At 43.8% G+C, this 26,361-nt stretch overlaps 1 protein-coding gene across 1 annotated transcript in view; it reads left to right on the forward strand.

The window, feature by feature from the left end:
* ca5a (carbonic anhydrase Va) overlaps nt 1-26,361 on the forward strand; it is a 54,598-nt gene that overhangs the window by 24,998 nt on the left and 3,239 nt on the right. Inside the window, exons 5-8 of the mRNA XM_078400888.1 lie at nt 11,789-11,907; nt 16,811-16,906; nt 17,917-17,979; nt 24,166-24,321. Coding sequence (XP_078257014.1) covers nt 11,789-11,907; nt 16,811-16,906; nt 17,917-17,979; nt 24,166-24,321 — 434 coding nt within the window. The remainder of the gene's footprint in view (nt 1-11,788; nt 11,908-16,810; nt 16,907-17,916; nt 17,980-24,165; nt 24,322-26,361) is intronic.

The raw sequence follows: 26,361 nt of genomic DNA on the forward strand, positions 1-26,361 counted from the left end.
GTGATGGGCGATTTCTCCAACTCGCTCATCAGAAAGACGATTTCTGGTATTGGCGCTTGCGATACCGTTGCTTGTCGTGGGAGTCGGCTAAGCGCGTCTGCATTGGCATTGGCTGACCCCGGTTTGTACGCGATGTCGTACTCGTATGCTGCCAGTTTTAGCGACCAGCGAATCACTCACGGCGAAGCCATTAGCGGAATGGCCTTGTTGTTACTGAACAACCCAAGAAGCGGCTTATGGTCGGTGTTGATTACGAATCGTCGTCCGTACAAGTATGTGTGGAACTTCTTGACGCCAAAGACTATGGCTAGACCCACCTTATCCAGCTGCGAGTAGTTGCGTTCGGCGTTATTCAGACTGCGTGAAGCATAGCGTATTGGCATTTCCGTGCCATCTTCCATGACGTGTGACAGCACTGCCACTACTCCGTAAGGGCTGGCGTCGCAGGAGAGAATGAGCGGCTTGTTGCTGTCGTAGTGCGTCAGAAATTTGGACGATTTCAGGCTTTGCTTAGCTTGTGTGAACGCCTTCTGCTGAGCTGGTCCCCAGTGCCATCGAACCGTTTTACGCAGCAGTTGATGAAGCGGTTCGAGCATGGTTGAGAGATTAGGCAGAAATTTGCCGCAATAGTTCAGCATCCCAAGGAACGCCTTCAGTTCTCTGACGTTCTTGGGTTGAGCCAGCTCATCGATGGCTTTGACTCGTTCATCCACTGGCTGCAGCCCTTCAGCGCTCACCTTATGGCCCAGGTATTGGACTTCATTGACGAGAAAGGCGCATTTTTCTCGTTTCAGTCGTAGGCCTGCATCTTGGAGCCTGCGGAGGACTTGTTCGAGGTTGTAGAGGTGTTCTTCCTCGGAACTACCTGTGACGAGCAGATCGTCCAGATACACCGCAACCCCAGAAATCCCCGCCAGAAGATTGTCCATCGTACGCGGAAATACAGCCAGTGCTGTTGAAATGCCAAACGGCATTCTGGTGTATTGGAATAAACCGCGATGGGTATTTATCGTCACCAGTTCACGGCATCTGGACGACAAAACCAACTGCTGGTAAGCGTGCGACAGGTCAAGTTTGGTGAACTGCTTCCCCTTCACCAGCTTCGTAAACAACTCATCAATCCGAGGTATCGGATACGTATCAGATCGAGCTGCTGTATTCACCGTTAACCTGTAATTTCCGCAGATTCTCACGCTACCGTCTGCCTTGTCAATGGAGACAATCGGTGCCGCCCATTTCGAGTGTTGAACGGGTTCTATGATTTTCTCCTCCTGTAGGCGATCTAATTCGCAATCAACGCGATCGCGACGGGCCAGCGGCACTGGTCGAGCCTTGATGAATTTCGGTGGTACGGCCGGGTCGATGTAGATGTCGACTTCGAAGCCCTTGAGCGTCCCGAGTTCCGCTTTGAAGAGGTTACCGTATTTAGAGAGGAGGCTCTGCAGGCGGTCGTTCACGTTGACCTGGTTCACCTCCTGCCAGTTGAGTCGCAGAACTTTCAACTACTCACGCCAAGTAGGCTTGGTCCCGCCCCCTTCGCTACCAGCAGCTTGAGCGTCGCTGTTTGCTGGTTGTGAGAGACAGGCACCGAATATTCTCCCAACAATTCCACTTTCTCTCCAGTGTAAGTACGGAGAACTACGGTGCTATCACGAAGGCGTAACCTTTCACCTTTTCCCCACTGGTCCTTCCACGTCTCTTCACTGATAAGCGTAACTCCAGCTCCAGTGTCGATTTGCATGGGGATAGTCTTTCCCCCCACACACATGTCCACAGTGAAAGGAGTAACTTTCTTCTCACTTTTAGTATGATAAAGACCATACACCTGCCTCAGTCAGTTGGTGGCTTTTATCCGTTTTTCCGGCTGACTGATTTTCTGCCGTTTTTTCCTTCCACTGAGCATTTTTCCCACTCGACTTGCACACCCGTGAGAAATGCCCTTTTTTACCGCAGTTGAAACACTCCACCTGTTTTGCTGGACAGTCGTTCAGGTCAGCGTTGGGAGAGCCACCACAGCGATAACACAAAGATCCTCTTATGGTTCCCCGCTTGGGCTGACCACTGTGAGGCCCCCTTGATTTCGCGATTATATTTATCGCTTCGCTGGGCTTTTGTTTCCCGTCATGGAGATCAGCCGTGTTGCGGTCTGCCGTCTCCATAGCGGTGGCGATACCGAGTGCCTTGTCGAAATCCAGCGTGGCTTCCGACAATAATCGACGCTGAATGCGGTCATCATCAATCCCACACACCAAACGATCACGTAACATTTCATTGAGCTTCGAACCATAAGCACAATGTTCAGCGAGGTGACGTAACTCGGCCACGTAATCAGCAACTGACTCACCCGGCTGACGATGACGATTGTTGAATTTGTAACGCTGGACGATGACCGACGGTTTCGGGACCTTGTGATTCGTGACTGTTGACACAATCTCAGAATATTCAACTTGCCCAGGTTTCTGTGGAGCAAGTAAACTCGATGAGTCTGTACGTTGGTCCTCCACACACGGAAAGCAAGATGGCCCTCTTCTTTCCTGCATCTGTACTGTCGTTGGCTAGGAAGTAATGTTCAAAGCGCTCGGCGTACTGCACCCAGTCGTCCTGTGCAACAAATTCTCCTATTGAGCCAAAAATAGCCATTGTAGCCACAACAGCAAGTCACCAGGCGAAACTTCAAAACAAGTTTATCCTCGTCGCCAATTAATGATACGTTTTACTCAGTATCATTCTCTAAAGCACGCATTGAGTGGGAGACCAAAACAACACAGGTCTGGACACAAGATCGCCATTTTAACTCTCCGTGTATTTTAGCAACTGCGCAGGCACAGCTTTACCATATTGTTGCATGTATACATCACAGTGAGCTGCCATCGTTCAAGTATAAAATATAAGCTATTGTCAATAGTTTATGTTTGGCCCTGATGTGATATAAATTCACTATTGCTTTATGAAATGTTTTCACAGGTAAATTTTGAATTTTGCCCCTTTTGATAAAACTGAAAATCCAAGCTCATAATTTTAGCTACACTTGTGCTGAACTGTATTTTCTCCATAAGCTTCCCATTTTGTTAAGTGTATGTCTTTTACAGCATTAAGTCATTTGCAAAATGTTGCCATGAATCCAGGGAGAGCTTGCTAACTGGATACAAAATTGTCTTTATGGTAGGAAGCAGAGAATGGTGGTGTAAACCTGTTTTGGGACTGCAGGCCTGTGACTGCAGGTGTGCCTCAGGGATCATTGCTGGTCCCAGTGCTGTTTGCCATCTATATCAATGATTTGGATGAGAATATACAAGGCATGATAAATAACTTTTCAGATGATACTAAAATGCTTGGTAAATCAAGAATTACAGTGGGATCTTGATCAGCTGGGCAAATGGGCTGAACAATGGTAGTTTATTAAGGTGTTCTGCAAAAAGATCATTCAATCAGTATTTGCTTTTCCGATGTAGAAGAAAGAAATCATGAGCACGAAAACAATACATTTGATTGTAAATAAAGTGGAGGAAAAAAACTGCAGATGCTGGTTAAAATCGAAGGTAGACCCAAATTGCTGGAGTAACTCAGCGGGTCAGGCAGCATCTTGGGAGAGAAGGAATGGGTGACGTTTCAGGTCGAGACCCTCGACCCGAAAAATCACCCATTCCGTCTCTCCCGAGATGCTGCCTGACCCACTGAGTTACTCTAGATTGTAAATAAATACTGCTTCATCTTTCAGCACTTTCTGGCAGCCTGAGGTTCAGAATCAGAATCAGAATAACCTTTATTGTCATCCAAAAAAAACAAGTCTTTTGGATGAGATTTCGTAACCCACAGTCCAACAATAAGAGCAATAAAAATAAGCAATTACACACACAATCACAAACCAACACAAAACAAAAAAAAGAAACATCCATCACAGGTAGATGTTGCAACTTTCACAGTTCCTTAGAAAGTTAGTGAGAATGGTTCATGGAGATGGAAGAGTGCATGTGGAAATGATGTTCCCTATGGAATTCTTAAGGGATGGGGAAGATGAGTCTGGCGATGGAAATTCCTTTTGTATTATCATTAGTACAAACAGATAGGGTAGATGCACAGAGTTCTTTATCCAGAGTAGGGGAGTCAAGAAACAGAGAACATGGTTTTAAGATGAGAGGAGATTAATGAGAATCTGAGGGGCAACATTTCCACACAGAAGGTGGTGGGTATATGTAAGGAGCTGCCGGAGGAAGTAGCTGAGGCAAAACTATAACAATATTTAAAAGACATTTGGATAGGTAGATGGATAGGAAAGGTTTAGAAGGATATGGGCCAAACTGGGCAAGTGGGGCCAGTGTAGATCTGGCTTCTTGGTTGGGAGAGGCAAGTTGGGCTGAAGGGCCTGTTTCTGTGCTGTATGGCTAGTGGCCAGGGAAAATTTGGGGGAGAAAGCAAAGGTTAGCTTAATCATATCATATACATACAGCCGGAAACAGGCCTTTTCGGCCCACCAAGTCCGTGCCGCCCAACGATCCCCGTACATTAACACTATCCTACACCCACTAGGGACAATTTTTACATTTACCCAGCCAATTAACCTACATACCTGTACGTCTTTGGAGTGTGGGAGGAAACCGAAAATCTCGGAGAAAACCCACGCAGGTCACGGGGAGAACGTACAAACTCCTTACAGTGCAGCACCCGTAGTCAGGATCGAACCTGAGTCTCCGGCGCTGCATTCGCTGTAAAGCAACAACTCTACCGCTGCGCTACTGAAAGGTATACTTTCAGTATTTTTGGATTCCATTTAGGATAAATTCATTTTTTTGGATGTGTGCCTTCCTTGACTGTGTGCCTTCCCTGGCTTTCCTTTTTTCGCCTACGGGTATTGATGGAGACGGGATCAAAAGGAGTCCTTTGTGCCAAACAGATGTGTTGCAAAGCCAGTTAAGGAGCCAATCACATTAAAGGACTTAATTGGCAGGCAATCTGGAACAAATTTAAGTATTATGCAACATCAAATGTACATACTTATAGATTTGAACCATTTTAACCACGTCTTGTAAGAAAGTTACATTCCAAGTATTAGATTTGGAGCATTAGATCATTTGCACAGTACTTATTGCTGAGCAGCCCATTAAAATTCACTTTAATTTTTGTGTAATTTAGCATAAATGTTCAAAATATTTTATAGTGGGGCTGTAAGTACCTTGAATTCATGTTGCAGCTCGAGTTGGTTGATTTTCATAGTAAAGGCCTTTAATGTTAGATGTACTGGATCACAGCCCGGGGAATTGTTGCCGTAAGATACAGCTGCAAAATTGAAAATTGCTATCAATTTCAACTCCGATTTTCCCATAATCACCCAAAATGTAGGAACATATTAATTTATTAATTAAGAAAACACTTCTGTGTAACTTTTGGAGCTTTTGGCAAAATGTGTTGTGAATATAGTTACAGAAAATGCAGATATTTAATTTTTAAACAAGCTGAGATAAAATGTATGGAATGACTTTAATGCTCCTGACAGAAATGTGTTTGGTTCCTAACTTAACCCTGAAAACATCACGAGAGAGAAAATATGTAGACGGCAGATTCTAGAATGTAATATGAAAGAACTATTGTGTTCAGTTGGTCACCCTGCTATAGGAAAGATGTTGTTAAGCTGGAAAGGATGCAGAGAAGATTTATGAGGATTTTGCCAGGACTTGAGGACCTGTGCCAGAGGGAAAGATTGAGCAGGCTAGGACTTTATTCCTTGGAGCGCAGGAGGATAAGGGGCGATCTTATACCGTCTTTTACCCATAGTAGGAGAATCAAAAACCAGAGGACATAGGTTAAGGTGAGGGGGAAAGATTTAATAAGGGGCACAAAGGGTGCTAGGTACATGGAACGAGCTGCCAGAAGCAGGTACCATCACAACGTTTAAAACATTTGGATAGGTTTAGAGGATTATGGGACAAACGTAGGTAGATGGGGCATGTTGGGCGGCGTGGGCAAGTGGGGCCGAAGGACCTGTTCCCACACTAAGACCATGATTCTATTACAAAACAGCAAGTATTTGCTGTTTATTGAAAATAACGGTAAGATGAAATAAAGTTGATTTTTTTTTTCAATCACTAATCCCTCCATTTTAAGGCAGTCTTTTGTCCATGGTATAATATTGTGCCCTTAATTATCTTGTTTTGTAATGGCCATTCATAATTGGTTGTGACTTTAACAATGGCAGGTTTCCAGTTGCAGATCACAATTTGATGCCTCAAGATTTGATCATTCTTCCAAATAATTACTGCTCAAATTCCCAACTTTTGGTATTATTTGTTGTCACTTTAATTCATCATTGCACCTATTCTCCATTGCACCTATTAGAAGGATGAGAGGGGATCTTATCGAAACGTATAAAATTATTAAGGGGTTGGACACGTTAGAGGCAGGAAACATGTTCCCAATGTTGGGGGAGTCAGAACCAGGGGCCACAGTTTAAGAATAAGGGGTAGGCCATTTAAGTCAAGTCAATTTTATTTGTATAGCACATTTAAAAACAACCCACGTTGACCAAAGTGCTGTACATCTGTTTAGGTACTAAGGAAAAAATGAAACATACAGTAGCACACAAACATAACAGGACATACAAAACAGTTCACAGTGCTTCCTCAATGGGCCTCAAACGCTAGGGAGTAGAAATAGGTTTTGAGCCTGGACTTAAAGGAGTCGATGGAGGGGGCAGTTCTGATGGGGAGAGGGATGCTATTCTACAGTCTAGGAGCTGCAACCGCAAAAGCGCGGTCACCCCTGAGCTTAAGCCTAGATCGCGGGATAGTGAGTAGCCCCAAGTCGGCCGACCTGAGGGACCTGGAGTTAGAGAGGTGGGTTAGAAGATTTTTGATGTAGGGGGGGGAATGTCCATTTAGGGCTTTATATGTGAATAGGAGGAGCTTGAAGTTGATTCTGTACCGTACAGGGAGCCAGTGGAGAGAGGCCAGAATCGGCGTGATGTGGTCCCTTTTACGGGTACCCGTCAGGAGTCTCGCTGCGGCGTTTTGACCGGTTGCAGGCGGGACAGGGATGATTGGCTGATCCCAGTGTATAGGGAGTTGCAGTAGTCTAGGCGGGAGGAAATGAAAGCGTGATTGATTTTTTCAGTGTCGTCGAATTGGAGGAAAGATTTGATTTTAGCTATGGTACGAAGTTGGAAGAAGCTGGCTTTTACCACAGCATTGATTTGCTTGTCAAACTTTAATGCAGAGTCAAATATCACGCCGAGGTTTTTGACATGCGGTTTGACTAGGCAGGATAGGCTTCCAAGACTGCCTGTTATCGATTTGATGGAGTCGGGGGGGCCGAATAGGATGACCTCAGACTTGCTCTCGTTTAATTGGAGGAAGTTCTGTGCCATCCAACATTTTATGTCCTCAAGGCAGTGTAAGAGGCTGTTTAAATTTGACTGGTTGTTGGGTTTCAGGGGGAGGTAAAGCTGTGTGTCATCGGCATAGCAGTGGAAAGAAATGCCGTGCCTTTGAATGATTTGGCCAAGGGGGAGCATGTATAGAGAGAAGAGAATGGGGCCTAGGATGGAGCCTTGTGGAACTCCGCAGGAGAGGCTAGCTGGAGAAGAGGAATAACTGCCTATGTTGATGGCGAAACTCCTATCTTTGAGGTAGGAAACGAACCAGCTCAGGGCAGTGCCATCAATGCCAACCGCGTACCGGAGACGGTCAATAAGGATGGTGTGGTCCACTGTATCGAACGCTGCGCTGAGGTCGAGAAGGAGCAGGATTGCACAGTCGCCGGTGCAGAGATGAGGAAAAACTTTTTTAGTCAGAGAGTTGTGAATCTGTGGAATTCTCTGCCTCAGAGGGCAGTAGAGGCCAATTCTCTGAATACATTCAAGAGAGAGCTGGATAGAGCTCTTAAGGATAGCGGAGTCAGGGGGTATGGGGAGAAGGCAGGAACGGGTTAGGGTTAGGGTTAGGGTGAGAATGATCAGCCATGATCACATTGAATGGTGGTGCTGGCTCGAAGGGCCGAATGGCCTTCTCCTGCACCTATTTTCTATTGTCTATTCTAACGTCTGTCTTTAATCTATCTCACTGTTACAACAAAATCCAATGCAAACTTGCGGAACAGTGCCTCTGGACTTTTTCTGACTGGACATTAGACTTTAGACTCTAGAGATACAGCGGGGAAACAGGCCCTTCAGCACACTGTGTCCACATTGACCAGCGATCAAGAGCACTATTTGCAATACTAGACAATTTACAATTTTTACCAAAGCCAATTAACCAACAAGCCTGTACATCTTTGGAGTGTGGGAGGAAATTGAAGCACCGGGAGAAAACTCATGGAGAATATACAAACTCTATATAGACAGCACTTGCAGACGGGATCGAACCCAGGTCTCTGGCCCTGTAAGGCAGCAGCTCTAGCGCTGCGCCACTGTGCCGCCCCAAAATGCTATCAATGTTCAGGATTCAACAGTGAGAGCATTTTCAGATTACTGGTTTTTCCAATTTATATAGAACAGCCCAATAATATTAACTCAATTTTTCACTCTCTTACTGGGCATTTCCAGCATTAGGATATTTTGTTATCGCATGGATTTCAGTAAGTTGGCACTCTTAATGGAGTTTAATATCAATGTCAAAGTGCAGTCAACATGGATCTTTCAAAGATTCATGCGTTGGTTAGGTTTCAAAGGATTTATGCATTCTGCAAAATATTTGTGTCCCGTTAGTTTTGATGATTAGTCTTGGAAACCATCTGTATTTCCAAAACTATGAAACTACTTGTGATGTGTAGAATTAACTTAGTATGTACTTGGTTAATAAATGATAGATGTTATCAGACCATGTGAGTTTGCAGTTTTAACATTGTGTCCTTGACATTTAACAAAGTTTAATTTAACACTATTGTGATTTGTATCTCCTAAATCCACATGAGAATCTGGCAAAGATTGCCTGAAGATAATTGTAACAGTATGCATTGGTCTCATCGGCACTGTCTCTTTTCTCACATTCATGCAATTTAGTATTTTTGACTATCAAAAACTGTAGATGGTGGAAATCTGGAATATAAAATGTAAGTCGGTAGCCTCTTGGAAAGAAAGTTAACCTAGCAGGTTGAAGGCCATTTGGAAAAAATGCATACGTATAGGCTAAGTGACAACCAGATGTTTCAACCTGAAACAATAATTTTGTTTCTCTTTCCACGGGTGATGCTTGACCTCCTGAGTAATTCCAAATATTTCTGTTTTTATTGTACATCAGACATGAATACATATAATACATGAATTCTTACTCTAAAGAACACAAAGTGCTGGAATAACTCTGCAGGTCAGGCAGAACATGGACAGATGACGTTTCGGGTCAAGACCCTTCAGTGTGAATGTTGGGGAGGTAGGAGGAGAAGAAAGCTGGGAAAAGGGAGAGGCGGGATAGTGGTGGGGAGCGTTAGTTAGAGGATATCTAAAACTAGAGAATTCAATGTTCTTTCCATTGGATTGTAAGCTATCCAAGCAAAATATGAGATGCTGTTCCTTCAGTTTGTGTGTGGCCTTACTCTGGCAATGGAGGAGGCCCAGGACAGAAAGGCCATTGTGTGTAATTTCTGAATTTTTGATGTTAGAGTCTGGAGGTAGAACATCATTTTCTGTCTTTAAAGAACAAATGTCATAACTTTTCAAACCAAATCAACTTTCCTTATTTTTCACAGTGCATTGCAAAGGAAATCATTTTCAAAGAGCAGAAATCCACATATGTTTTCAACACAGCTGGATTCAATTTTTGAACATTAGCAGTAGAGAAATTGATTTTGTACAATGATTAACAGACTTAGGCTCGAGTTGTTTTTGTAAGAACTCTCGACCATATATGAATAAGCCGGTTCTGAATCCAAACAATCAGGTCGTCGTGAATCTTGTACGTCTTAATCTTTTGGATCATGCTACCATGGGGGACTTTATCAAATGCCTTACTAAAATCCATGTAGAAAACATTCACCATTTTATTATCATCAATCACTTATGTCAACTCCTGCAAATAAACTTGATCAAGTTGGTAAGACATGATCTGCCGTTTACAAAACCATGCTAACTGTTCCTAGTTAGCCCAGTCACTTCCAAATGGCAGTAAATACTATCCCGAAGAATCCTCTGAAGCTCACTGACCTATAATTCACTGGATTATCTCTATGTAGGTTAATTGGCTGGGTAAATGTAAAAATTGTCCCTAGTGGGTGTAGGATAGTGTTAATGTACGGGGATCACTGGGCGGCACGGACTTGGAGGGCCGAAAAGGCCTGTTTCCGGCTGTATATATATGATATGATACTTCCCTTCTTAAACAAAGGAACAGCATTGGCTACTCTCCAGTCTTCCCGGGCCTCGCTTGTGGCTAGAGAAGTTGCAAATATCTTCGGCCCATGCAATGGGCGGCACAACGGTAGAGTTGATGTCTTGCAGCTCCGTAGACCCAGGTTCGATCCCGACTATGGGTGCTGTCTGTAGCTTCTGGAGTTTGTACCTTCTCCCCATGACCGCATGGGTTTTCTCCGAGATCTTCGGTTTCCTCCTACTCTCCAAAGACGTACAGGTTTGTAGGGTAATTGGCTTGGAATAAGTGTAAATTGGAATAAGTGTAAGTGTGTGTAGGATAGTGTAAGTATGCTGGTCGGTACGGAATTCGGTAGGTCGATTTATCTCTAAAACTAAAACAATCTCTTCTCTTAACCCGTGATAGATCCCATCAGTTTCTCCACTTTAATGCCCTTTATGTGGCATATAGTGCAGTAATTATCTTTCACACAGTAATTATGGATACTTTGTAGCAGTTCTTACCAGTCCTCATTCCATAATGATCATTAAATACAAAATATGGGGAAATTATAATTAAGGTTGGTCATGTTCCTTAGTTCACATATGTTGTGGAATGGCCACATTCTGGTTCCTAATGTAAGTTTCAAGGATTTTGGAAGACAATTCAGGAGCTATTTTGTGTTTGATTTAGTAATCTGGTTTCTTAAGAATTTATCACCTGATAAAATTAAATGAAAATCCAGGTGTAATTCTTCATGGTTTATTTTTGAATGCATTGTCTTGCAATACATATCACAAAATTCTGTTCTGACGTGGTTTGTAATAAATTCATAAGTTCTAGGAGCAGAATAAGGCCATTCGGCCCATTATGCCTACTCCGCCTTTCAATCATGGCTGATCTATCTTTCCCTCTCAACCCCATTCTCCTGCCTTCACCCCATAACCCCTGACACTCCTACTAATCAAGAATCTGTCAATCTTCATTCATTGACATGGCCTCCACAGCCGTCTGTGGCAATGAATTCCACAGATTCACCACCCTCTGACTAAAGAAATTCCTTCTCGTCTTCTTTCTAAAGGTACGTCCTTTTATTCTGAGGCTATGTCCTCTAGTCCCACCAGTGGAAACATCCTCTCCACATCCACTCTATCCAGGCATTTCACTACTCAGAATACTATACAACATTTAAACAAATGGAATGAAATGGCAACAGTTTTTTTTATTTCAAACTTGGCCGAATAATGTTAGGGGAAATAATGCAAGTTGTAATTCATTTAGCATGCCAATTCCTGTGAGCTACATTTAATTCATGAGAAGGTGATCCGTACCATTTATCTTCTTTTCCACTCTCTATGTACAGGTCCAGATAATCCATCAGCAACACCATGTTGGCGGTCCAAATATAGTGTTTTGGTTCATTTTGCATTTGCACTGAAATGAATGATTTTTAAAGAAATAATTACAACAATATTTATCTAAATGGTCTTTGGAATGTTTTCATTTTTGTTTTGTAGTTATTAGTAATGGACCACTGAAAAACCATTACAGATTGAAGGAATTCCATTTTCACTGGGGTGCTGAAAATGATCGGGGATCAGAGCACGCAATTAATAATCAGTTCTATCCTGCTGAGGTATGTTTTTGACTCTTCCACATTTGTTCCCTAAAATTTTATTTCAAAAACTTGGTTCAGAAAAGTTAAAGAGAATTCGCCTGAAAAATATTATCTTGAATTTGTTTTCTCCTCCTTTATGCTGTTCAAGATGCAAACAACAGGGCAAGCGTGGGTGCAGATTCTACCATAAGAGGTAATCATGAAAGGCCAGTATCATAGGATGACATTGAAGTCAGAATTAATTATCAATAAAAACATTTGCACATTAGGTATTTGGGTTGTGCTTTTGTCTGTGCAAGGACTTGTCTGTAGAATGTAATGGAATAAGGTGAGATCATTTATTTTGTATGTTTAACTGGTTTGATTGTTGGCTGTGGAAGATGTGGTAATGTAGGGATACGAACAGTGAAACTAGCAGGACAAGTAGGGTGGAGGAGGGATGGAGAGAGAGGGAATACAAGGGTTACTTGAAAATAGAGAAAACAATATTCATACCGCTGGATTGTAAGCTGCCCAAGCAAAATATGAGGTGCTCTTCCTCCAATTTGAGTTGGGCCTCACTCTGACACTGGAGGAGGGCCAGGACAGAAATGTCACTGTGGTAATGGGAACCCAGCTAAAATATTTGGCAACTGGGAGATCGTGTAGGCCAAGGTGGGCTGAGTGTAGGTGTTCAGAGAAACGATCGCCCAGTCTGCCTTTGTCTCGCTGATTATATAGGATTCCGCACCAAGAGGAACAGATACAATAGATGAGGTTGGAGGAGGTGCAAGTGAACCTCTGCCTCACATGAAAGGATTGTTGGGGTCTTTGGACGGAGTCATGGGAGGAGGAATGGGAATTGCATCTCCTGCAGTTGCAGGGAAGGGAGTGGTTTGGGTGGGAAGTGATGAATTAACCAGGGAGTTGCGGAGGGAACGGTCTCTGGGGAAAGCAGAATGGGGTGGAGATGGGAATGTGGCTAGTGGTGAGATCCCATTGGAGGTGGCGGAAATGTCGGAGGATTATGTGTTGTATGCGATGGCTGATGGGGTGAAAGGTGAGGTCTAGGGGGACTCTATCCCTGTTGTGACTGGAGGGAGGGGGAGCCAGAGCAGAGCTATGGGATACTGAGGAGACCCGTGTGAGGGCCTCATCTATGATGGAAGAGGGGAACCACCGTTCCCTAAAGAAAGAGGACATCTCGGATGTCCGAGTATGGATCACCTCGTAGAGGGCACGGAGGTAGCAGACAGAGAGGAATTCGGAGTAGGGGATAGTCTTTATGGAGGCAGGGTGGGAAGAAGTGGTAAACATTATGGATTTTGGAAATGTTGACAACGATACTGTTGGTTACAGCCATGGTGTGCCATTGGAAGGGAATGAAGGTTTAGGTTGATTCCTTGATTGGAATAATAACCTTTGTATTACTGGAGTTTTATTTGTTTGCCAAATTATTCCATTACAGTGAAAATGTTTTGTAGATAGAACATAGAACAGTACAGCACGGGAAGAAGCTCTTCGACCCACAATGTTTGCGCCAAACAGAATGCCAAATTCAATTGATTTTGTCTGCTTGTGCATGAACCATATCCCTCTATTCCCTGCACTTCCATGTGCCTATCGAAACAACTCTTAAACGTCACTATCATATCTGCCTCCACCTGACAATGCATTCCAGATCCCACCACCCTCTGTGTAAAAAACAAATTAGCCCCGCACATCTCCCTTAAACATTTCCCCCTCTCACCTTATGGCTATGCCCTCCAGTGTTTGGCATTTCAACCCTGGTGCAAAATGGTTCTGACTGTCTCACCTATCTATGTCTATGATTGAACATCATCTGCTATTTCTCCGCTTATTTCCGCAGCTGTTCCATATCCCGCTGTATCTTCTGAGAGCCTATATATATATGTGTGTGTGTGTGTGTATACATATACATACACACACACACATACATGTATACACCGATCAGCCAAAACATTATTACCACCTGCCTAATATGCTGTTGGTCCTCCGTGTGCCACCAAAACAGCGCCGACCCGCCGAGGCATGGACTCTACAAGACCCCTGAAGGTGTCCTGTGGTATCTGGCACCAAAGCATTAGCAGCAGATCCTTCAAGTCCTGTAAGTTGTGAGGTGGAGCCGCTGTGGATCGGACTTGTCAATCCAGCACATCCCACAGATGCTCAATAGGATTGAGATCTGGAGAATTTGGAGGCCAGGGCAACACCGTGAACACTTCAACACTTGTTCCTCAAACCATTCCTGAACAATGTGTGCAGTGTGGCAGGGCACATTATCCTGCTGAAAGAGGCCACTGCCATCAGGGAATACCATTACCATGAAGTGGTGTACCTGGTCTGCAACGATGTTTCGGTAGATGACATGTGTCAAATTGACGTCCACATGAATGGCCGGACCCAGGGTTTCCCAGCAGAACATTGCCCAGAGCATCACACTCCCTCCACCGGCTTGTCATCTTCCCATAGTGCATCCTGGTGCCATCACTGCCCTCGCGCATCAATGAGCCTTGGGTGCCCAACACCCTGTCGCCGGTTTGTGGTTTGTCCCTCCTCGGACCACTGTCAGTAGGCACTCGCCACTGCTGACCGGGAGCACCCCACAAGCCTTGCCGTTTCAGAGATGCTCTGACCCAGTCGTCTAACCATAACAATTTGGCCCTTGTCAAAGTCGCTCAGGTCTTTACTCCTGCCCATTTCTCCTGCATCCAACACATCAACTTCAAGAACTGACTGTTCACTTGCTGCCTAATATATCCCACCCCTTGACAGGTGTCACTGTAACAAGATAATCAATGTTATTTATTTCACCTATCAGTGGTCATAATGTTTTGGCTCATTGGTGTATATGCGTGTGTGTATATATATTTGTGTGTGTACATGTATGGATATATATACATACATCCCAGCACAGATCGCTGTGGAACTCCACTGGCCACAGACCTACAGCCAGAGTATTTTCCTTCCACCACAACCTTCTTTCTTCAATGAATACATCAGTTCCAAATCCACACGACCAAGTCTTTGTGAATTCCATGCACCTCAGTCTTCTGCATCAGCCATCCATGAGGGGCCTTATCAAAAGCTTTACTAAGATCCATGTATACAACATCCACTGCCCTACCTTCATCAATCTCCTTCATCACCTCCTCAAAAAACTCAATCAAATTAGTAAGACACGAGCTTCCCCGCACGAAGCCATGCTGGCTATCCCTAATTAGCCCTATTCTCTTCCAAATTAGAGCAAATCCTATCTCAAAGAATTCTCCAATAGTTTCCTTACCAGTGACATGAGATTCACCTGACTATAGTTCCCTGGATTCTCTTTACTTATTTTCTTAAACAAAGGAACACCATTGGCCACTGTCCAGTCCTCCAGGACCTCACCTGTGGCTAGTGAAGAAACAGGCGTGTGTCAAGGCCCCTGCAATCTCCCCAGTAACCTGGGATAGATCCCATCAGGCCCAATGGACTTATCCACCTTAATGTTCTTCAAGAGCCTCAGCACCTTCTCCATCTCAAACTGCCCTAGCCTTTTTTATGCTCCACACTGATTTTGCTGTCCTCCAAGTCCTTGGTGAATACAGATGCAAAGTACTCATTTAGTACTTCACCTACATCTGCCAACTCCAAGAATAGATACCCTCCTTTATCCTTGTGCAGTCCTATATTTTCCATGGTCACCCACTTGTTTTTAACATAGGTGTAAAAAGCATTGGGATTTTCCTTAATCTGCCTCCCCAAAGACATTTCATAGGCCTTATAATCGCCGGCTTGAGTTCCTACTTACTCAGTTTTATATTCCTCATCTGATGCCACTTTCATATTGCTGATATACACTTCCTTTTTCCTGACCAATTTTACATTCTCCATGGTCATCCATGGTTCCCATGCCTTGGCATCCTTACCCCTCCTCCTTACTGGAACATGCTGATCCTGTACTTTGACCATCTAGCCTTTAAACGACTCCCACATGTCAGCTGTGGACATGCCCAATACAACTGCTCCCACCTAATGACATTGTAATCTGCCTTGCCCCAATTAAATACCTATCCCAACATCCAGACCAATCCCTTTTCAAAACAATCATAAAATCTATGGAGTTTTGATCACTATTTGCAAAATGCTCTTCCACTGTAACATCAGTCACCTGGCCAGCCCCATTTCCCAATACAAGGTCCAGTATGGTCCCTCCTCGAGTCGAACTATCCGCATCATGTTTAAGGAAACTCCTTGGATACACCCAAAAAATTCTAATCCTATTAACTCCCAGTCAATATTGGGGAACTTAGTCACCCACTGCAACAACCCTGTTGCTTTTCAATCCTTCTGTAATCTGTCTACCTAGCCTCTATCTCCTGCTGGCTCTTGAATGGCCTATAATATAATCCCGTTGGAATGATTGCTCCTTTATTTTTTTAGATCAACCCATAATGCCTCAGTAGATGTCTACTGCCAAGCATGTCCTCTGAATACTGCCGTGACATTCTCCCTGATTAGTAAAACCAATCCTCCATTTCTTTTACCTCCCTCTTTATCACATCTGAAACATCAAAATCCTGGCACATTGAGCTGCCAGACATATCCCCCAAGCAAGTAAGTTTCCATAATGGCCACAACATCATAATTGCAAACACTGATCCACGCAGTAAGCTCATCAGCTTTGCCCACAATACTCCTTGTATTGAAGTAAACACACTTCAGCACTTCATTATCCTCATATTCACAAACCTCTCCCTGCCTGTCCATCATTTGAGTCTTCCAATGTGGTTTTCAATGGGTGAAAAATTAATGTTAGTGCATTAAATGTTAACAGATGCTGATTTCACCAGGTAATTCTTTCTTTTGTTTGATGGTATTAATGTATTAAAATGCAAAGTTCTAACATGATCTACCGCATTTATTGTTTGTGTTTTAGCTTCATCTGGTTCACTGGAATCCAGTGAAATACAAGAACAGTGATGAAGCTGTTCTATCTGAAAATGGTCTTGCAGTTATAGGAGTTTTTTTAAAGGTGAGTAAAATAGTTACTGATAGAAAATCTAAATACTTGGATAGTAAATATTTGTAAAATATATTCCAAAATGTTGAAAATACTCAGTAGACCAAGCAGCATATGTGCACAGAAACACTGAGATAACATTCATCTGAACATTTAGAAATAATGTGTTTTATTTATCTCCAAGTAATGCTTTTTTTCTGTGATCTCTTAACCATTCAACAGCTTTGTTGAAAGGTATCCCTGATATTCTTGGTTGCATGGCCTATTTGTACTCCACTCACAGGCTTGCCCTGTGGGTAGCCTGAGTGTTGAGAAATCAGAAGGGAAAATCTAAGAAGAGCTACAAATCTGGGGGGTGGTTTTGACTGTCATGTCCCTAGCTCGGGGACATCAACAGCCAGGGCTCCCAAGTAGTTATAATTTCTGGAAAGGAGCAAGGAAGATTTAAACATTGCCCCCAGTGACTCCAAGCCTAACTTTCAAAAACCCCACTCACAGATCTTCCAATCAAGGCCAAGTGTTTCTGTGGCTATTAATTGGAGAAGAATCATATCAATTATACTGGATTTTCTCTTTGTGTAGAAATCTCATGAAATCCTTGTGCAATGAAGTCAGCAGACTCTGAATGCGAGTAGCCTCCTTCCCTTTGTCATCTTTCCCAAGACACTGTGTCAGATTCCCCACACGTCGGAAGGAAGAAATTCTCCCTGCTTAAAATTATCTGAACAATGAAGGAAACTGTGTTCTACTTAGTGTAATCAACATTCCAAGAACTCTGAACTTGAAGGGTAAAAGATGCGCCAGAAATGTGGTGACTCTTGCATGCTGCCTTAGTGTAATCTGTTACTCCTACACTCTTGTATTTAAGTATGATTGTGCCTAAGGTATAGTAGGATTGTTACTGAAAAAGACTTTCACCATAACTAGGTACATGTTGTACATAAAGTACCATTTAAAATAAGTTGACAGTAGATTAATTATTGATTTGTATAAATGTTGTTAATATTATGTTTTATTGGAAGCTTGGAAGAAGGCACGATAATCTGCAGAAACTTGTGGATGCTCTCCCGGCTATTAAATATAAGGTAAGTAGGGTGATTAGTTTGGTTTCTCTATTTTACCTCCTTTATTCCAAAGTGAAGCTTCGTGTGTTGGACTTTGGTGAACATCTAGACAATACTTAAGCAATTCAGTTCAATTGCAAGTTTTTTTTTGAGAATCTTGAGTTTAATGTTTTCTGTGGTTCAAGGCTGCAAATCTTAACACTGATTAAGTTTTTGCAAAAAAAATTCGGACAGCTTGAACACTGATTTTCTGGTAAATGATGGTCCTCCCACCATTATAATCCGGACAAAATTACGAGAGCTCAGTTGAAATTCCCTGAGCGGCCACAGGTGGCATTGCGAATGGCGAGCGCTCTTTCCCGTCGTGTCCGTCTGTCAAGAAAGAATCAACAATGCTCTCAATCTTCCCTCCAAATTCTGTCACAAAGACAATACAGTAAGCCCTCATTTTAACGACCCCCCTTATAACAGATATCAGATATAGCAGACAGACCTGCTAACCCATCCTCGGCTCACACTGTCTCTCCGGCCATTTAGAGCCCCGGCCTCCGACCCCACTCCAGACTCGCAAGGTGCACCAACGAGCTCATCTTCAAAACTAGGTGCCGATGCCACTGGTCTGCACCAGCGAGCCCTTCACCCACCAAAAGCACACAAAGTGCTGAGTAATTCAGCGGCTCAGGATCTCTGGAGAACAGGGACAGATGACATCAGGACCCTTGCTCACACTGATTCACTCAGAAAAACAGAGAAAATAGGTGCAGGAGGAGGCCATTTGGCCCTTTGAGCCAGCACCGCCATTCATTGTGATCATGTTTGATCATCCACAATTAGTAACCTGTGCCTGCCTTCTCCCCGTATACCTTGATTCCGCTCGCCCCTAGAGCTCCATCTGAGTCGGCTGAGTTAGTCCAGCACTTTATCAAGAGAGTCAAGAGTGTTTTATTGTTACATTGTCCCAGAGAGAACAATGAAATTCTTACTTGGAGCAGCACAACAGAATATGTAAACATAGTACACTGTAAAGAATATAATAAACGAGAAAAAAAAGTTCAGTGTGTGTATCGATTAGCCAAAACATTATGACCACTGACAGGTGAGATGAATAACATTGGTGATCTTGCTACAATGGCACCTGTCAAGGGCTGGCATATATTAGGCGGCAAGTGAACAGTCAGTTCTTGAAGTTAATGTGTTGGATGCGGGAGAAATAGGCAGGAGTAAAGACCTGAGCGACTTGACAAGGGCCAAATTGTTATGGCCAGATGACTGGGTCAATAGACAATAGACAATTGGTGCAGGAGGAGGCCATTCGGCCCTTCGAGCCAGCACCGCCATGCAATGTGATCATGGCTGATCATTCTCAATCAGTACCCCGTTCCTGCCTTCTCCCCATACCCCCCGACTCCGCTATCCTTGAGAGCGCTATCCAGCTCTCTCTTGAATGCATCTCTGAAACGGCAAGGCTGGTGGGGTGCTCCCGGTCAGCAGTGGTGAGTACCAACCGACAGTATCCGAGGAGGGACAAACCACAAGCAGGGTGTTGGATGCCCAAGGCTCATCAATGCCCTAGGGCAACGAAGGCTATCCCGTCTGGTCCGAACCGACAGTGGGAAGACGACAAGCCAGTGGAGGGAGCGTGATGCTCTGGGCAATGTTCTGCTGGGAAACCCTGGGTCCGACCATTCATGTGGACGTCAGTTTGACACATGCCACCTACCTAAACATCATTGCAGACCAGGTACACCCCTTCATGCCAATGGTATTCCCTGATGGCAGTGGCCTCTTTCAACAGGAAATGCGCCCTGCCACACTGCACACATTGTTCAGGAATGGTTTGAGGAACACGATGAAGTGTTCACAGTGTTCTCCGGCCTCCAAGTTTTCCAGATCTCAATCCGATTGAGCATCTGTGGGATGTGCTAGATCGACAAGTCCGATCCACAGCGGCTCCACCTCACAACTTACAGGACCTGCAGGATCTGCTGCTAATGCTTTGGTGCCAGATACCACAGGACACCTTCAGGGATCTTATAGTGTCCATGCCTCGGCAGGTCGGCGCTGTTTTGGTGGCACACGGAGGACCAACAGCATATTAGACAGGTGGTCATAATGTGTTGGCTGAACGGTGTATATGTATGCACACATATACATACATACATATATACATATATATATATATATATATATAGTGTAGTTTCACTTTAAAACTAGGCTCTGATGCCGCTAGTCTGTACCAGTGAGCCCTTCTTCACCAGTTCAAACGGCTGTTGTTACAGCTCAGTTTTTAGCCCCTGTGGATGGCGTATTCTTCATTGTCCCGTCCCCCCCTCCCCCACCGAAAGAACACGCTCAGTCACCATGGGGCTCCCTGCCCTCTCACCTGCTGTCACTTCAAAGGTGGAGTGTGTCGGCGACTCCAGGGGAGAAGGAGGTGGTGAGAGGGGGGGGGGGGGAGGGGGGATTAGCGATCCGAAGAAAGTGCTCGCCAGGTGCTGCAGCATTAGTCGCAACAACAGCCGGATCACTGGAACAACCGGTGCGTGTAGATGGACTCGCTGTTTCACTTTGTCAGTCGGAAGCTAGGGTTCTAAACAGCCGGGGAGACGATGCGAGCCAGGGATGGGTCGGCAGGTCATTCCATTCACATTCAGTTTACATTTTATATTTCATTTACGTTTCTGGCACTCCATCGCGCTCTAGTGTCACGCCAGTGAAGTAATTAGCAGGCCAGGCATATATTGTCATTTCATTATCATGTGATCTCTCTGATCCAGGAAAACAGATAATCCAGAAAGGCTCTGGAACCGAGAGTGCCAGAAAATTAGTGCTCAACCTGTGCTGTTTTATTAATTAATTCAGTAATGGCATCTGTACTGGCTGGCACCGTGGCACAGTGGTAGAGCTGTTGCCTTACAGCGCCAGAGACCTGGGTTTTATCCTGACCCCATGCTGTCTAGAATTTGTACATTCCAGAATTTCCTACATCAGCAATTATTCCCATCTTTACTCCAGAATTCATCTCTTCTGTACTTTGACCAAAATTGTAATGCCATTGGAGTCTAAACTGTGTATTAATAAGTGGGTTCTTGGTGAGTTATTGTTTGACAGTGCTGTTGAGACTGCTACCCTGAAGGTGCAAAACAAATAATTTGCCAGGATGTGTTTGTTCTTGGTGAGTTTTGCACATTGTGCCAAACCAGTGTGGTAGCTGCACTGTAACTACTTGGCTAGAGGTTTAGTTTGATTTGGAGATACAGTGTGGAAACAGGTCCTTCGGCCCACACCGACCAACGATCCCCACACACACACCCGGGACAATTTACATTTATACCACGCCAATTAACCTATAAACCTGATATGTCTTTGGAGTGTGGATGAAACTGAAAATCTCGGGGAAAAACCCAGGGAAGTCGCGGGAGAACGTACAAACTCCATACAGACAGCACCCGTAGTCAGGATCAAACCTGGGTCTCCGGCGCTGTAAGGCAGTAGCTCTATTGCTACACCACTCTACCACCTACACCACAGGTGCTGATTTTTCTGTAGGAATAATGTTCTGCAGCACATTAAGGATTTGGTACCCAGAGCCATTGCTGGGCCAGGTACACTCAACCACTCCTTTCAAAACCACCCTCAGTCTCTTGTTTCCAAATTCTTTCTGCCTTTCTGCTAGAGGTTGGCGTGGTTCATGTATGAAGATTCATCCCCAAGTTGTAGCATATTCTGTCAAAAAAAATCTGCAGTAGAAGACCTAATATGAAAAAGGTGTCAATCCAGTGACATTTTACAATGAACGCTTCATTGTAACACATCAAGAAAAAAAAGCATTTGAATTGGATACAGCGTGTATTGAATAATAGAATGTAAACAAAACATGGCATGGAAGGTGGCATTTGTCCTTGTTGGCCTGAACAGTGGGACATGAGGCATCTGGCCATGTCTCATTTCTCTGATCGTGATGTAATGTCCCTGCATGTCATATTTTCACTAGTCTGCCTTTTCTCTGTTCATATGGCTGTTCTCCAGACTTAGCAAGTTCCTTGCAAATCTCCTGTCTCAAAGTTACAGGCTTTTTTCCAAGAATGTTTTCCCAAAGTGAAACTGTCAAACACTATAGGGTACAGTTAGTGGGGCAAAGTGTGATGGAGATGTGCAGGGCAAATGTTTTGCACAGAAAGTAGTGGGGGCCTGGAACATTTTGCCAGAGGGCGGTGAAGACAATACGATAGTGCAGTTTAAGAGGCTTTTAGCTTGTCAGAAGTGCAGACGTCAAAGTCTCAATCCGTAATAAAACTCAAGGCCTTGATTCATCATCATTAACCATCAGCAGTTGGTTTATTTTACTTGTGCAAGGGGAAATGTGTCTGAGTCAAAGACTGTGATCTCATCTCCAAAGTTTGTTGGCACAAGATATTTATACACACAGAATACGTCTCACGTGATGTACATAGGTTAATAGGTTCAATGGTGATCTACAAAGGTTAAGTAGATCAATGTGTTAATCATCAGGTCCGCGCATAACACACAAAGGAGACGATTTTGATGATATTAAGTAGATCAATGTGTTAATCACATTGCTGAAACATAGAAACATAGAACATAGAAAATAGGTGCAGGAGTAGGCCATTCGGCCCTTCGAGCCTGCACCGCCATTCAATATGATCATGACTGATCATCCAACTCAGTATCCCGTACCTGCCTTCTCTCCATACCCCTGATCCCTTTAGCCACAAGGGCCACATCTAACTCCCTCTTAAATATAGCCAATGAACTGGCCTCAACTACCTTCTGTGGCAGAGAATTCCACAGATTGCAGCAGAACCTCCCTGCTCCTATACTCAAATCCCCTCGCTATGAATGCCAACATACCATTCGTTTTCTTCACTGCCTGCTGCACCTACATGCCTACTTTCAATGACTGGTGTACCACGACACCCAGGACTCGTTGCATCTCCCCTTCTCCTAATCGGCCACCATTCAGAGAAGGGGAGATGCGACCAAAGTTCCTGTTCTTGCCACCAAAGTGGATAACCTCACATTTATCCACATTATACTGCATCTGCCATGCCTTTGCCCACTCACCTAACCTATCCAAATCACGTTGCAGCCTCCTAGCATCCTCCTCACAGCTAACACTGCCCCCCAGCTTCGTGTCATCCGCAAACTTGGAGATGTTGCATTCAATTCCCTCGTCCAAATCATTAATATATATTGTAAATAGCTGGAGTCCCAGCACTGAGCCTTGCGGTACCCCACTAGCCACTGCCTGCCATTCTGAAAAGAACCCGTTTATTCCTACTCTTTGCTTCCTGTCTGCCAGCCAGTTCTCTATCCACATCAATACTGAACCCACAATACCGTGTGCTTTAAGTTTGCATACTAATCTCTTATGTGGGACCTTGTCGAAAGCCTTCTGGAGGTCCAGATATAACACATCCACTGGTTCTCCCTTATCCACTCTACTAGTTACATCCTCATTTGCAACAATCACCTAGGTTGCACAATATTGTGTCAAGAATCCCATTGGGTTTTGCGAAACTAAAGGTTTTACCTTCACTGGGAATAGGATTATGGATCATGTACAGACATGAGATCAGTTGAATTTGGCATCATGTTCAGCACAAACATTGTGGTGTACTGTTCTATGTTCTAACTACACATATTTCCCAAGCTAACTAGTTACTGTACAGTCCTACCATAACCTGTGCTTGTATTTTATACCTCAACTCGCGAAGGAAGAATTAGTAAAGACAAGGCAGACATTGAGTAGATTAATGACATCACTAGTGCCGCAAAGCTCTAAGGAACAAAGTGCCGGAGTAACTCAGCGGGTCAGGCAGCATCACTGAAAAAAATATGAGTGTGACTTATTTTGGGCAAAGATTTGCAGTGGAAGTTATCCTGCAATGTAAATATGTTTTATCTTCATTTCACGACATCCTTTTATAATGACGATGTGTTGAAAGTGCACTGTCTGTGCATTGTATGCAAAGACACCAAAGGATGTTTGTCTACCGCACCACGTTGATTAAATGTATGAAGAAGAAACTTCGACATTTGTATCTTCCTTAAAATTGCCAATCACTTCTAAAATATTTTTTTCAGGATAAGAGAAATCGCCTAACTATTAAATGTCTTAAAGTCAAGAAATCATATGAAATTATGTATTTTCTTTACCCAATGTGACTAATTCTGTGCCTGCAGGACTCAGCAATTGATTTCTTCAATTTTGATCCGATAAGTTTGATTCCATCTCGTTCTGATTATTGGACATATCCTGGTTCTCTGACCACACCACCATTGACTGAATCTGTTACCTGGGTCATTATGAAAGATCCCATTGAAATTAGCCTTGAACAGGTAATGTTTTTAGCTATCTCTCAAATCCATGTAATTCAAACACTTTGTTTAAAAAAAATAACGTTGGCCGTCTGTAGTTAGATCAGTGTGGGGCTCTCATGGAAGTGTAAATATTATAGTCTGGAAATTGGAAACCAAACAGGAGGGTGAGTCACTGGCAGTTTGCCCACATACTTGTTGGCAGAGAATATTGCTTGGCCGCCTTTACGTTTCTATGGTAGTTGGATGAAATATATCTGGTGGGGGGATGGGGTAGTGTAGGACCTGATGAAACCAATTGTAATTGTGGTTGGCAGCGGCTTGAGAACTAAGGAAAAATCTTGCAGCTCCACAGAATGGTATTTTTAATTACTCTGGTTCTGTGGCAATCATTGGCCAATCTGTTCCCATATTTGAAAGCCTGAAGAAACTACTTGTTTTTAAATATGATTTGGAGATTTTGGCCCCTGAATGTATAATAAGGCTAGGACCTTTCCCATTTCATGTAATCGTGCTTTCATTTTCCCTTTCCTCCTGCATTTGGTAGCTCTTTACTGTGATCTACTTTTACATCAAGCTTAAAGATGGTGTATTTTCAATATCTCTCTACATCCATGTCTATATCTCTCGTTTCCCTTTCTCCTGACTCTCAGACTGAAGAAGGGTCTCGACCCAAAATGTCATCTATTCTTTTTCTCCAGAGATGCTGCCTGACCAGCTGAGTAACTCCAGCTTTTTGTGTCTACCTTCTGTGACTTCTTCAATTTCCCATGATTTTGTTACATTGCCTTGATTGTTAGATTGGACTCATAATTACCACCTGCAGCCCTTGAGTGCTTGGATGGAATAGATGTACAGGGTCGTTCCCACTAGTCTCCACAAATCCAGTGCACAGTCTGGGCAGCACTTGGTTGTGGGTGATGGTTTTTGTCATGTAAGCTCTGTTCAGGGGGCAAAGCTGGGAGAATTGCTCTGCCTTCTATCATGTCTGTCTTTGATTTTAACAGAATATATCAATAAAATATAGATGTTTAATCTGTAAGTACATTTAAAAATGATGAAAATTTTGAAATTATGTTATATAATAATTATAGTGAGAGCAAAATCAAAATTTTAAACTACCTTCTTTGCAGTTTAATGTGCCTTTCATTCATGTTGTTTAAATATACAACAAGGAAATGAGCCCTTTGGCCAACTGAGTCCACCACGACCATTGATCACCTGTTCACACCCAGGTTTAGTTTAGTTTTAGAGATACAGCGCGGAAACAGGCCCTTCGGCCCACCGGGTCTGCGCCGACCAGCAATCCCCACACACTAACACCATCCGACACCCACTATTGACAATTTTTACATTTACCAAGCCAATTAACCTACAAACCTGTACGTCTTTGGAATGTGGGAGGAAACCGAAGATCTCGGAGAAAACCCACGCAGGTCACGGGGAGAACGTACAAACTCCGTACAGACAGCACCCGTAGTCGGGATGGAACCCGGGTCTCCGGCGCTGCATTCGCTGTAAGGCAGCAACTCTACTGCCACGCCACCGTGACCGCCACCGCGAGGTTCTACACACTCCCTGCACGCTAGCCTAGAAATTAGCTTAGAAATCTGCATGTCTTTGGGATGTGGGAGGAAACTGGAGCACCCTGTAGTCACAGGGAGAACATGCAGACACCACATAGTCAGCACCCGAGGTCAGGATGGTACCTGGGTCTCTGGCGCTGTGGGCAGCAGCTTTACCAGCTGCATGACTGAGCCACCCTCTTTTTGAACGATTTACAAATCTAGCGTCTACTTTTCACTGTTTTATCTATAATACATTCAGAAAATTCTGTGATTTCCAATTTTCCTGAGCTTTAACATTTTTAATTCAAGAGTTAGAATATTCCTAGCACTGATGGGTTGTAAAGAAAAATATTGATAAGACAGGTTAGGGCACAGAAAAGGTTTATTCAACTCATGGAGCATAAACTGGACCCGCAGAAGCAAAGTGCAATTTATCCCTCTCACATGCCTTGACCCACAGCTCTGCAAGGACAAGCTATTTTGTCACCTGGAA

The sequence above is a fragment of the Rhinoraja longicauda genome, chromosome 6 (genome assembly GCF_053455715.1).
Source record: "Rhinoraja longicauda isolate Sanriku21f chromosome 6, sRhiLon1.1, whole genome shotgun sequence".
Classification (NCBI taxonomy): Eukaryota; Metazoa; Chordata; class Chondrichthyes; order Rajiformes; family Arhynchobatidae; genus Rhinoraja; species Rhinoraja longicauda.